The sequence below is a fragment of the Echinops telfairi genome, unplaced genomic scaffold, assembly GCF_000313985.2.
Source record: "Echinops telfairi isolate 266 unplaced genomic scaffold, ASM31398v2 ScPeMD7_18;HRSCAF=68, whole genome shotgun sequence".
Classification (NCBI taxonomy): Eukaryota; Metazoa; Chordata; class Mammalia; order Afrosoricida; family Tenrecidae; genus Echinops; species Echinops telfairi.
The window spans coordinates 36,674,934-36,688,577 of record NW_022103915.1 but is presented as its reverse complement, the minus strand read 5'-3'; the positions used below and the strand labels follow the sequence as shown (position 1 = coordinate 36,688,577).

At 54.7% G+C, this 13,644-nt stretch overlaps 1 protein-coding gene across 1 annotated transcript; it reads right to left on the bottom strand.

Annotated features, from left to right (window-relative positions):
* Positions 1-2,301: 2,301 nt before the first annotated feature.
* Positions 2,302-7,615, bottom strand: ZFP36L1 (ZFP36 ring finger protein like 1). Its single transcript, XM_004698669.3, has 2 exons — positions 7,456-7,615; positions 2,302-5,101 (listed from the first exon to the last, which is right to left on the bottom strand). Exons 1-2 carry the CDS (start codon positions 7,510-7,512, stop codon positions 4,142-4,144), a joined length of 1,017 nt encoding a protein of 338 aa, XP_004698726.1. The 5' UTR covers positions 7,513-7,615; the 3' UTR covers positions 2,302-4,141.
* Between the last annotated feature and the right edge of the window lie 6,029 nt (positions 7,616-13,644).

Here is a 13,644-nt window from a genome sequence, read left to right as displayed (position 1 = left end):
ACATTTGGTGAAGGGGGTGTGTGCAGGGTCATCTAATCCCACTGGCTACTTCTCATGCCCTTGCACACGGTCCATGAAAGGCCAGGGCAGTGGCTACCATTACTGCCTGTTCTGATCAGGGACCGTCACACAAAGATGGAATGGTGTGAAACAGACTTTGAACTCAAGTCCAAGCTACCTTCCCCCACGCCATGCAGACTTCCTACCGTAGGGCCTCTCTGCCCTTCCGATAGCCAGAGCATTACCATCCAATTGGCTGTAAAGCCCATCTGAAGTCTGCTCCAAATTCTCTGCTGGTCTTGCAAGGCTCCCCATTCTACCAGAGCGCCCCCTCAGCACAGCAGGTCCCACTCCAACACTGACCCTTCCAGACCAGGAAAGTCTTCCCACAGGGCCCCAAAGGGGACCTTTCTTTGAGCTGTCCCAAGGGAAGATCTTTAGCCAAGAGTCTGAAAATGGGCTGCAGGATCGACAGCAACAAAAGGCCCACCAACCTAGGGCAGACTTCTAGCCGGTGCCTGCCCCAGCATCCAGGAGGGCACAGGGTGGGAAGCAGGCCCAGGAAGTTGGGCCTCAACCTTCATGCCCCGCCATCCCTTGGTGCAGGCCGAACCTCCAGCTCTCTGCATGGCTCCTGTCCTGCCCGGTGACAAAGGTCTGTGACGGAGATCGGCAACCAGCTCAGCACCCACACCTCCGTGGTCCTTGTCAGCCTGGAGCACAGGAGAGCTGAGACTACCTCCTCTTCCAGTGTCCTGGAAAAATAATGGGCCTGAGAGGATTCGGCTATTTCCCTTCTCAAGTAGCTTTGGGCTTATTTCCTCTACCTTCAGATTCTAGAGGTTAGGAAGTCACCCTTGGGTGGCTACCACCTAAGGGCTGGCCCAGCCTCTTGGAGCTCCCTGTAGCGCCCCTGGAGTCAGGAAGGGTTCCTAGTGGATCTCCCTGTGCTCTGATTGCCCAGGTCCCCCTCCCCAGGGATTTCCAGGCCTTTGCTTTTATTCCCTTCTCTTACCCCAGGACATTCAGAGCACTCCGTGGGTGCACTCAGTCGCTCCAAGCCCAGGGAATCACCAGGCATTGGGAGGTGTCGATTTCTGCCTTGTGCTTGTGCACACTCAAGGTGAACGCTTCAATGAATTGCTATTTGCTCCCAGACAGGAAGATCACAGGCTGTGTGGCCCGCCCCTCTCCAGCCACCACCCACCTGCCCACACCGTTGCTGCCTTGCAACTGGCGAGTGACTACTTTCCCACTCACACCCCTGCACCCCAGCAGGTTAGCCAGGGAAACATGAGTCCTCAGGATCCAGCCCAGCCTCGAGGGCAGCCCCTGGCCTGACAGCTGCCCCATTCCCGGCACGGCACAGCCCCCAAGCAACATCCTTGCCTCCCCTGACCAAGAAAACGTGGATTCACGACCATACAGAAAGATCCAACCCTTGTGACAGGTGACACATCCCTACTTCTACTTGTTCTGCAGTGTCAAGGACATACCTAGGAGTAATATGGAGGGGCCTACTAGCCTGTGTTACTGCCCGCTTCCGCCTAACAGCCTTCTCGACACACCAGCATATCCCGAGGCCCTCTGAAACCACCCCAGTCCTGTGACTGAGCCCTCACCACATTGAATACTCCCCAAGAATACAATGCTGCACCTACCCCACCCTCAGTACGTGTGAGACAGAGCTTCAGATCCATTTCCTGGGTGGAAGATACTTGCCTGGAAACCACTTGCTGGTGTGCCTGTGTGGTCCCCACCCGCACCTCTCACCCCTGTTTTGCCAACTTGACTCACTACCGTGGAGTCGCTGCTGATGCAGAGCGATCCTATAGGACGGGGTAGAACCGTCCCTAACTCATAACAGGAGCAGAAAGCCCTGCCTTTCTCCAGGGGAGCAACTGGTGATTTTGAACTGCTGACCTCGCACATCACAGCCCAAGATGTAATCACCCCAAGGAATTGAGCACAGGCTGACCCGGGAAGTCCAGCAATCCCATGAGCTGGGCTCCCCTGGAAAAACCACCTTCAAGATAGCATGATGGACAAGGCTGGCCCTTGGCCACTCACTAGCAAACCACTAACACACTGGGCCAACTTCTCTGAAGTCATCCATCAGGAAACAAAGACCCCTTTGCAAAAAAAACCCGAAACACCTCCAGGATCTCCCTTCCACACTTCTCTTTGGGCTAAGTCCCCCCTCCCCAATACCTCACAAGGAATCCAGCCCACCACCTACTATGGATCAAATAAAACCAGCTTCACCATCTGATTCTTGAAAAAAACTTGGGGTTTATTGATTTTTAAACTGCAAATAGTCGTTACAAAAAGGTTTTTCTTTTAAATAAATTCACACAAAGAAGAAGAAACAAGAAAGCAACGGTAGTGAACAGCACGAGGAATCATAATTACATTCATCTTAAATGTGTCTGTCAGTCCTGTTTCCATTCGTCTTGGAAAACTCCACACCTGGAATCCAGAGCCTCAAATCTGTGATCGGAATGTCTGTTTTTGTTTTCAGACCGGCACGTGGAAGTCAAAGGGTTTCTCTCTCGCTTTTTTCCCTTTTTAGAAGCTATACATAAAAAGACACGGCTTTCCTTCTGTACTGTCACAGAACGCTTACATACATTCTCAGTCCTACTTGTGAAAAGGCCTACGGAGAAAGAAACTCAATTTGCAGTCCAACACAAAAAGGCGGGAATTTCTAAAATAAATAATCCAACAGTTTTTTGCATTTTTTTAAATTAATTTTTCATTTTTTTAAAATAAAATAACCAAAAAAAAGTGTAAAGTTACAAAAATGTCGTTGAGGAATAATATATTAAAACTGTGGGGGGGGAAAAAAAAAGAAAAAAGACACGTCACAAAATTTTAAGATTAATATGAAGATCATAATTTAACATAAAAGAATATATTCTATGGATTTGTCATCCCGATAAATATGAACAAAATTAACAAAAAAAAGCATAGTTTGGCAATAAATACGTTTTGATAAGTTAAATAAGCTTTTTTTTATATTGATGTGCAGTGACAAGCAAAATTTTTGCTCTCCAATTTCTGAAAAGTTAGATGAAGTTTAAAACCCGGGGAAAAAGCCTGGCGTGTGTGCTCAAGGGCAGACCTACGGTATTCTAGAGCAAAACCAAGAACGCTACCTCTACGGGGAATCGTCTTACAGAGATCGACGTGGAATGAATACCATCAACTGCTCACCCTTCACTTGTTCAGCTCTTCTCTCGTTTGTCCTGTTGTTACGTCGTTTACGATGTCACATATAAACTGGGGAACTTTAGCACCAAAATCAAGTCTCTCGTAGTCCATCTAACTTCCCCTTCCTCCCCACTTAATAAAGAAACAAAAACTCAAAAATAAATCACAAAGTCCCACTTAGCTCACTATCTTGGGCCGCTTTTTTTTTCCCAGGCCCGCCTTCCTTCCTACAGGTCTACACAAAACCAGGCAAGATTTGTCAGCAAGGGGGTTCAGGTGGGGAAGGAAAAGGTGTTTTGCATGTCAAGACAGGTTCCCTCACCCGCAAACCCAAGTCTGGCAACAACTCTCCCAAGAGGGTGGGGAGAAGGTGGGGGGTAGGGAGCAGGCACCCGGATGAGAGGGCGGCGGGAGGCTTTATTGAGGGCAGGTGCCGTCAAGTCGCCAGCGGAGGGAGCTGCTGGTTCTGGGTCTCCTCCCCTCGCCACGGGCAGAGGCGCCGGGAGGCCCACGGGTGCCCTCTGGCGCTGAAGAGGTAATGTAGTCACAGTGACAAAGTTAGATTACAAGGCACTAAGTTGCTTCTGTAAACTGTTACTGCTTTTTCTTTTGCGATTTGGCACTTAAGGCTTAAGCCAGAAAAAGGCATCTACTGACAAATATGGGGCTGGTCTGTTAGGCGTAAGTGGGCTATAAAATCGAGGGGAAGAGTTTCAAGCCAGAGGAAACTGACAAATTGACTTGTCCTCCTGTTAGGTGGGATCACAAGGGGTGGGGGAAATGGGGGAGGGAAGAAGGGGGCATTCCAAGGCTCAAGGGAAAGGGGGTTGAGCTTAATCTTGTTATATAGGAGTCCTCAGGAATTGATTTGGGGCGGGGGTGGGGGTGGGTGGGTAATAGCATAGGCAGGTGACCCTCCCTACTCTGTTTAGTCATCTGAGATGGAAAGTCTGCTGAAAATGGGCAGGCGTCTGGAGGTGTCCAAGGTGGGGGAGTCGGCGCCGCTGTGGCTGCTGCTGGAGCTGCTCAGGTAGCCCTCCTGGTCCGACAGAGAATCCTGAGGGCTGGGCGGGGAGTCAAACATGTGAGGGGACTCGGACATGGGCCGGAAGAGGAAAGTGGTCGGGGAGCCACCCCCGGGCAACCCCATGCTAGGGGCAAAGAGGCTCGCCAGCTCCTGGCTGGAGAAGGCGAATGGATTACTGGTACCATCAGGCAGGGTGGGTGAGCCCAGGAGGTCATCGGCACTCAGGATAGGGGGTGGGGTGATGGATGTGGGGCTGTCCAGCAGCCCCGTGGCAGCGGCGGTGGCAGCGGCACTCGGGAAGCCAGCAAAGCTGAAGCTGTGCTGGAGGCGGGGCCGGTCGACGGAGAGGTCCCGGGCCCCAGCCAGGGCGCGGCGCTCCTCGGCGTTGTGGATGAAGTGGCAGCGGGGCCCGTAGGGGCAAAAGCCGATGGTGTGGAAGGTGCGGCACAGCTCCGTCTTGTACTTGGGGTGGCGGGTCAGGCTGCGGAGCTCGTGGATGCCGTGCGCGAACTGGCACTTGTCCCCGTACTTACAGGCGCCGTTCTCCTCGAAGGGGCGGCACAGCTCTGTCTTGTAGCGGCTCGAGTTGACCTGGCCGCTGCCCGGCTGCTTCTGGGTGGGCAGCAGCCGCTCGCCCCCCTCCGAGAAAGAGCGGTCACGGAAGCGGCTGTCCCGCGAGCTCAGGGAGGGGGCCGGCTCCCCCTTGAGGCTGCTGAGGAGCTGGTTCTGGTGGAACTTGGAGCTGGGCAGGGTGACGGAGTGCCTCCGAGGGAAGCCCCCGCCAGCAGGGGTGCCCACCGCCTTCCTGTCCAGCAGGCAGCCCCCAGCACTGGGAGTACTATAGTTGAGCATCTTGTTACCCTGGAGCGAAGAAAGGACAGGAAGGGTGGTTAGCAGTGAGGCTCTCCCCACTGGGCTTAAAAGCGATACCCACTAAAGGCAGCCCCCTCCACCATGGGACATATACCCCAGCTTTGAGTGTCTGGGGCCGGTCTCTCCCAAAGGAAGGACCTCCACTTCTGATCGCAGCAAGCCCTTTTCCTGTCCCTTTCTCCGGGTACGAATACGCCGCGCAAAAGAAACAAAACCCTGACTAGCTAGATAAATTATGCATGCACTGCACCCAATTCACAGGGGACCCCTGAAACGCACCCCATATCCCACCTCCAAAGCCTCCACTCTTAATCATGGTAACCAACTTCTCGCCGCCCCCCCCACCACAGCCAACTCTTTTACACCCTACCTCTATCAATGTACGCCCCCAATGGAAAACAGGCAAACCGCAGCGGTAAATTAGTCAGGTCCCTTTTAATCATTCTCGGACTTGAAGCCCCCCCTGCCCCCCGCCCCCATCTTCCAGGGCCTGGCCTCAAACTCTGCACCTCCTCTTTCACAAATGCTTCCTTCCTTCGGCAACAGCTTTCCAGACAGCTTAGTTTAGGAATGGGATTGGGGGGGGGGGGTACCCTCTTTGGGGGTTGGGAGAAAAAAGGATATGATTTCTTTAAAAAAAGCTGAGTGCCCATGCTCCCGGAAAGGGGTGCCTACTACAATGATCTCCTCCACCATTCCCCGCCCACCCCGCCCCCTCTGCTGGGAAGATTCCTTTGCAATTAGTCTTCTGGCTGCAAGAGCGGGCTTGGATAAGAGCGCCAGTGTTTAATCTTTAACGCAAAGCTGCAGATGCCAAAGGAAAGCACCAAATCTCACCCCCCACCCCACCCCCCTCCCAGTCAATAACGGAATGGGGGGTGGGGGGGAGGCGGGTGGTAAAGCCACCAGATTTCTGTTCCAATGGGACCTGGGATCACCTGCTCAAACTGAACCAAAGATTTGGAGAGGGTGCGGACTGAGGACCCAGGAGCTGGCTCCCAGCCCATGTGGGTGTCATTGTGCAAATTCTAACGTTGGTCCCTTAGGATCTGCTAGCCGGATCAAGCATCAGCTAGCACAACCACCCACAGGAACCGCGTCCAGGGCCTAGTTCCCAACAATGAGGCTCATTTAAAACGTCCTGCGCTGAGGGGGAGGGGGGCGCAACAGAAACAGATCAAAGAAGGGAGAGAAGTGCTGGGGTGGGGGGCGCCTCAGGCTCAGGCGGCTGGCTGCGCTGGCAACTCGCAGAGTGGGAAAAGCGCAGTTAGAGGGGAAAGCTGAAAATTCCAACTTTTGTTGTTGCTCTTGAGCTCTTCGGCGTCCCTGCACCCCAACCCTGCAGCCCTGGGGCCCTGGCAGCTGCGCCGACAGGAGCGACAAGCTGGGAAAAGAAATCAACAAGACCCGACGTGTTTAAAAGAAGGCAAAGCACTTTTAGCAATTAAAAGAGCCTAACTCAAACACCCTTTCAATTTTGAAAGGGAGGGTGGGGGGTGATCATTCGCAGGCTCTTCCAAAGGACACTTTCACTACCCTCCCGAGCATTTCAGGTTTGAAGGCTTGCTTACCAACACCGGCCGGCAAGCGAATACTGAAGAAGGAAGGGCCCCAATCCGTACTTCCCGCGGTGCGGCCGGCACTCCCACTCCTATCCACTTGAGAACTCCGCCAAGAGAATCAACCTGAATTCTACTTTCACCCCCCTAAAGTTGGGGGGCCCGATCAGCCAGGGCCAGAGGAGGCCGGACTGGGTTCTCGCGGACACACGCAAACTGGTTTTGCAACATCCCTCTGAATCACAACTTTGGGGCTTTTCCTCCCTCACAGACCTCTAGCCCCTCCAAAGAATTGGGAGGCAATCTCCCAGTAACACAGCGCCCCGAGACACTCCTCCGAGGGACCCCCTACCTCCCACGGCGCAGGCCGGCAATGTGGCAGGGAGACTCGAACCGCTCCGGCGGCGCAAACTGGGAAACTGAACTAACCAGGTTACCAGCACGTTTTGTCCGGAAGAGCAGCAGAAAACTTCGCCCCGTGTCCCCGTGTCCCCCGAGCAGCACTTCGCCCCCAATCCCCGCCCTAACTGCGGTCTTCAAGATTCGCATCGATCCCCGCCAGGAACTGTTCAAACCCCAAGGGTGGAGAAGAGTGGGCCGAATTCCTTCAAACTGTGAGCGGAGGCAGAGCGGGGAAGAGGAGTCCTTAGCTCGCTTCCCTCCGGCTTTCCAAGAAGATCTCCAATGTAGGGGGCTCGGAACCGACTCGAAGACAGTGGGGGGGTTACAGGGCAGTAGAAAACCATGGGGGGAGGGGGGAGCAAGCGCTCTCCCCCACGTTACCTTGCATAAAACTTCGCTCAAGTCGAAAATGGCGGCGGATACGAGGGTAGTGGTCATCTTGGGAGCTCAGGCCGGCCGGGCAGGGCGAGGAGCCGGTGTGTCGCGAAGGTCCCGGTGAGGGAAGGCGCAGCCTCCGGCTCTCCGCTCTGGAGTCCCACTCGCCTGCTCCGGCGCCCCTGGCCTGCTCCGACTCTCGGGCTGCGCCGCGCAAAGCCCAATTTATAAAGTTTCAGGTTTGCTGGGCCGGGAGGCGGAGCTTAAAACTTATTTAAATGAGGGCGAGGAGGGGGGGGCGAAAGTTGATTGACACTGAGGTTGAATCAGCCATGCGGTCAAACTCGGGCGGGGTGGGGGTGGGGTGGGGGAGTAACTTTCAAAAGGAAGGGGGAGGGAGGAAAGAAGGCGAAGGGGGGCGGGGGAGGGGGCTAAAAGAGCCACTCCGAGCGGCGCACAACTTCTTTTTTTTTCTTAAAGAAAGTTTCGAGGCCACTCGCTTCACTACCCAGGCGATCTGAGCCGCCCCTCTCTCTCTGGCCGAGCGCTGTGCTCCGGCGAGGGGGAGGGGCGCCCCCCTTTGTCAGCCACCAAGCGCGGCTCTGTGACATCACTCCTTCCACCACCCCCCTCGGGGTTCTTGTTGTTATGTTGTTGTTTTTTTGTCGAGTAGGAAGGCGGGCTCGACTTTCTCTTTTTGCAAGCTGGAGCTGAACCCCGCCGTGAAAGCCCGGGCTGCGGTTTCCATCTTAAGCTGATCTCCCCGGAAACTTTTCCAGTCCCCGCAGAAGTTAGTCTTCCCGAACTCTCTTCCGCCTCGGCTCCCCATCAGCAAGCGGGGCCAGGCGAGGAGGCTGGAAACGGGGAAGGGAGCGCACAAACGCGTTCCAAACAGACGAGGGTTTTACGTTGATTTCCGTGGTGGCCGGGACACTTGATCCCCAGGAGGATATATGTCCTGGCCGGGGCGAGCGGAGCGCGCCGGGCGCGTCCACACAGGCGCCCGCTCTGCAGTCACCACGCTGCGGAGTGTGGACAGTTGGAGAGGGGGGCCCGCAGCAGAGACACAACACCCCACCCCCGCGCAGGCTGACGCTGTGTGCTTTTCACTGGCCGGGACTAGGAGTGGTTCCCAGCTCTTTCAGGTTTCGAGCTCCTAAACTTGTTCAAGAAAACTGCGGATACCTTCACGAAGGACCCTTCTTCCCCCCCCCACCCCGCCCTCGCCCCCGCAAAGCAACGCATTACTTTCCACACGCCGCAAACCCCACCACACGCGCGAGCGCGCGCGCAGGCACCCTGGACGTTTGAACAACTTTTTAAAGTTACTTTGGCAAAAAATGTAGGTAAAGAGGAAGAGGGCGGGGAAGGGGGCGCCCAGGATACTTAAAATGGATTTGTTGCTTCTCCGCCCCCACGAGAACGGAACATATTGCTTGTCACGCTGTGCTGTTTAGGGGGAGGGCCGACCCCCTATGAAAGATACATATTTTTCAATGTTACATTTAGCGCCCCCGACATCCAGATAAAAAGTGGTGAGCGTCTCTCTCGTCCTTTCTCCGAGCCTTCGCCTAGGTGCTGGAGGGGAAACCGAGGCAGGGACGGCGGCCGCGTTTCTTTCTTATTTCCATGCGGGCCCTCCCTCGCACCTCTCTTCCCGGCACCCCAGGCCGCCGGCTCTATTATGAAACTCCGCGCGCCGAGTGGCTCGGAGCGGGCTCCATTGCGATGTAATTAGGTCACCTCCTTAGGAGCACGTTTCTTCGGAAAGGACGGGACGGACGGAGCTGGGCTCCGCAGCCGCACGCTCGCCCACCCCGCGCACGCACGGGCACGCATACCCACGCGCTTACTGCATTTCTTATTTACTCGTCCAATCGCCCGGCAAGTCCGGGAAAAGCTTCCAAATCCCAACTGGTTTGAGGAGCTGCTTGTTGTTGAACTTACATAAAACTTATGCGGCCGCGAGGCTGCGCGATCTCCCGCTCTCTTTGCTTTTTGTTTGTCCGCTCGGACTGAAGTTGATGCCCCCCGCCCCCTACTTTGAACCCAGCTGCCGCCCGTGGCCTCCCTCCCCCGACTCCTATTTTTCAGTTTTGCTTGAAATCTGGCAAGCGCCAGAAAGGGAAATAACTCCCATCCACCTTAATTTAAATCATTCAAGTATAGGTTTCTTTCTTAAAGGGATGTTTGCTGGCTTCGTTCTCCAACTCCAAGAAGGGGCGGGGGGTGGGGGTGGCCGTCGTTCGTGCAGTTTCTTGGTGATCAAGTAATGAGTTCCAGATTTCTGGACACAAGAGTAGGGTGCGCGTTAAGACCACGAGGTTAGTTTGTGCCCCGATGTGAAGCTATTTCGGTTTCTGATTACCCACCCACTCCCCCCCAAAAAAAACCCTCCGCTGGGGGAGGGGAAGCAGGATGGCGAAGTTGGAGGGAGAGACCCTGAGGGGGCGGGGTGTCTACCCGGTCGGTGGCCCGCCCCTGGGAGGCTGTCCACCCGCTCGGGGCAGCGCCCGAGGCACAGTCCCGGGACCCCGGCGCCCTGGGCTGGCTCCAAAACTCTTCAAAGCGAAAGCCGAGTTCTCGAATGTCCACCAGCTTTTCCAGCTCCGGGCGGGCGGGCGCGGCCCTCCCCAGCCCCCCGCTCCCGGGCGCGGGCTCGGCGGGTCTGGTTCGGTCCGGCGGGACCTGAGCGCCCGTTGTTTACGGGACCCGCCGCCTGGCGGGGTTTGTTCCAGCTCCCAGGGCCCGTCTCTATAATTAAACTTTTTTTTTTAATTGTCGGGTTGAAACGTCATTTCGGGGACTTTCCAAGGGTGAGAGAGTGAGCGGAGAGAACCAGCCTCATTAACCCTTTGCTGACCCGTGCGCCACGGCGCGATCGGCCCAGGAGCCGTGTCTAGCCCGGCCAGAGTGGGGTGCAGGGAGTGAGGACCAGACACACACACACACACACACCGAGCCCAGGCGTAATCGGTAGGTGCCCAGCGCTATCGGGAACGGCCAGGAGCCTGGATCTGAGCAGGCGGCCGGCCGCAGGGCCCCTGCCCACGCCTAGCTCCCAGCGGCTGCCCTTCACCTGCGCTGCCGCTGCAGACCGGGAGGCTGGGCTGTCTGGGCCCCACTTCCGGGCCCTCCCCGCCGGCTCCGAGCCGGCCCTTCTCGGGGAGGCCGCGGGAGTGTTAGACTTAGTGAAGAGGAAAGTGAATCCTTGGAAAGTGGGCGGTGCTGCGCATTTACTGTAAGGCCACTCCGGACCTGGGCGTACCTCGTGGCAGGTGAGATCCTGGGCGCCGGGCCCCGGGCCCCCTAACAGCCTGGCCTCGTCCCTCCTCTAAAGCATCCCCTTCTCCAGAGCCCCCTCCGGCCGGGGCTGTCTGCAGCACAGGACCTGCCCCCGCCCCGAGCCAGACGGTGTGGCACTTCCGCCCTGGCTTCAGGGCTTTTGCAAAATCCCCAAATGATTTGGGTTGGGCCCTGCCCTTGCTCCAACCTCAGTCACCTAAGACCCAGAGCAGCTTCAGATCGCTGGATTAGAAAGGGAAGTCCAACCGAGTGAGGCTCCTGGAATTACTTGATTTAGAATACTTAGGGAATGCAGATGCGTTTGCTGGAGCCCTGCAAACCAGGCTCCCAGGCAGCACCAGGAACCTGGCATTTTTGGTAAATGTCTTGTTAAGTGATTCACACTCACTAACATTTAAAAATCAGTGACTTTTTAAGTCAGACCAAAGCTTCGGTTTCCTCATCTGCACAATGGCGATAACACTACTGTAAATCTGCCACTAAAATGCCTCACTTAATGCCAGGCTGGAAACCCTCTAAGCAAAGCTACTGTATGTAAACCACCTCTGGGAATATTCACTCTGCAAAGGGATTCTTCCAGGTACCAAAACCAGTTAGCATTGAGTTAACTCAAAGGTCAGCAGTTCAAAACCGACAGCCACACCTTCAGGTGAAAATGGGCTTTTTACTCCCATAAAGAGTTAGTCTTGGAAACCCACAGGCCCTGTCCTATAGGCGCCACTATGGTATCAGCTCGATAGAAGCAATAACAGGTGTGTCAAGGGCAGAACTGTGCTCCCCAGGGGTTTCCTAGGTGTTTTCAGAGCCCTTGGGTCTTTCTTCTGAGCCACCTCTAACCCACTGCTATCCAACTCAAAGCAACCCTAGGGAAGTGAGCAGACAGCCTCATCTTTCTATCATGGAATGGCTGCTGGGTTGGAACTGCCCATCTCTCTTTGCAGGTGTGTGCACTGTATGTGCAGCTTTGGGTGAATTCAAGGCCCCCCCCCCCCATCCTTTGGTTAGCAGCCAGGCATGTTAACTGTTAGCATCGAACCCGTTAGCACCAACCAGGGACTCTACCTGAGTGTAAACTCAAAAAACTTAACTGCCATTGAGTCGATGCCAACTCATAGTGACCCTATAATAGAGGAGGGTAGAACTGCCCTTGAGTTTCTGAAACTCACTGTCCACGGGAGTAGAAAGCCCCTTCTTTCTCCTGCAGAGCAGCTGGTAGTTTCAAACTGCTGACCTTTTATAGTGAAGCCCGACTCATAACCATTACACTGCCAGGGCTCCAGATTCCTGAGTATAGACTTTTATAAAGGCCAACTGGAAACTTAAATTTGCTGAGTGTCACTCTCACCTGTGACCCCCATGTTAACCCTCCAGCCCTGGACGGCAGAGGCCAGGAGGCCTAGAAAAGGGGGGGGGGAGCTAGGGGAGGGTTAAGATGGGGTCAGATGACATAAAGGCACCATCAAAGCCTGTGGAACCCAGGAAGTGCTCAGACTGATTGAAAAATCATCCGGAGTCGGTGTTTTTTTTAATGATGAGACAATGTAGGAACAAACCGGGACGCGGATGGGAAAAGCCAGACCCTTCTTACCCCTGTCAGATGGCAGTTCTAACCCTCACTCCAGGGCCGCTATGAGCCAGAATCTACTGAATGGCAGAGGTACCTCTAGCCCCTTAAAGCACTTAGTAGGCGGCCCATTCTTCTGCCAGAATCCCGCCTCCCCGCCCCTCTTCTAAGCAGGCAGAGGCCTCAACGGAGAGCAATGTATGGCTTCTATACGCCAGACTGAAGAGTGGTGACAATCAACCAGCTGCTCTTCTGCGGCTCTCTGCCCCTCCATAATGCTTTACAGCCTCAGAAACCTTCGAAAGTGGGTGGTGGGTCTGGGACTTTCGGCCAGGTCTTGCTGGGGCTTCTAGGGACCCAGCTCTGGACCAACCTGACCCTGGGTGGCGTTTCAAATTGCCTTGCTCTTTGCTTGAAGTGGGCTGCCTAAATACTCCTCCTTTGGTTCATTGTATTAACACTCTCCCCCCCACCCCCGGAAGTTTTCAGGACAACCTATAACCAAGTGCCCGCACCCTCATCCCACCTCCACCCCACCACCTAGGCCTATCTGGAGAGAAGACACATTTTAAGTCAGATAGCTTAAGGGTAAGGAACCCTAGTAGCACTGTGGGATAAGCATTGGGCTGCTAACTAAGGTCAATGGTTCAGGCCCACCAGTCACTTCATAGGATGAAAGATGAGATAACCTGCGCCCATAAAGGTATATAGTCTCAGAAACCCATAGGCGCACTCTACTCGGCCCTATATAAGGCCACCAAACAAAAAAATCCAAACTCATGGCCATCGAGTCTTTTTCCCCCATGGAGTAGCTGGTGGTTCTGAACCACTGGCCCTGTGGTGGGGTTTGCAGCTCCAGCTGTTAGCACTACACCAACAGGGCTCCACATTTAAGGTTACAGTCAGAATTGATTCCATGGTGTGAGTTTGATTTTTTTTTTTCCTTTCACTTGGGTGAAGCATTGGGTGAAGCCACTCCACAGGAGAAAGAGGAGGCTGTCTGCTCCATAAAGATTTATGATCTCAGAGACTTTGGGGAGCAGTTCTACGCTGCCCTATGCGGTCACTCACTCTGAGTTGGAGTCTAAGTGATGGCAGTGGACTTTGAGGCTCCACCAGTTGCGTGACCTGAGCAGGTCATGGTACTGACAATAATGACAGCCTCCTGGCGTCATTTTTTAGATAGTGCTTAGCTCAGTCTTGGGCCCTTCAGCCGTATTATATTAATTAATGTGCTCTAATTTACTTCTCTGGGTTCTAATATCCATTGTGATGTCTACACAGAACCCACAGACAAAATTCATGAATAAAGGTTTACTGAGGAA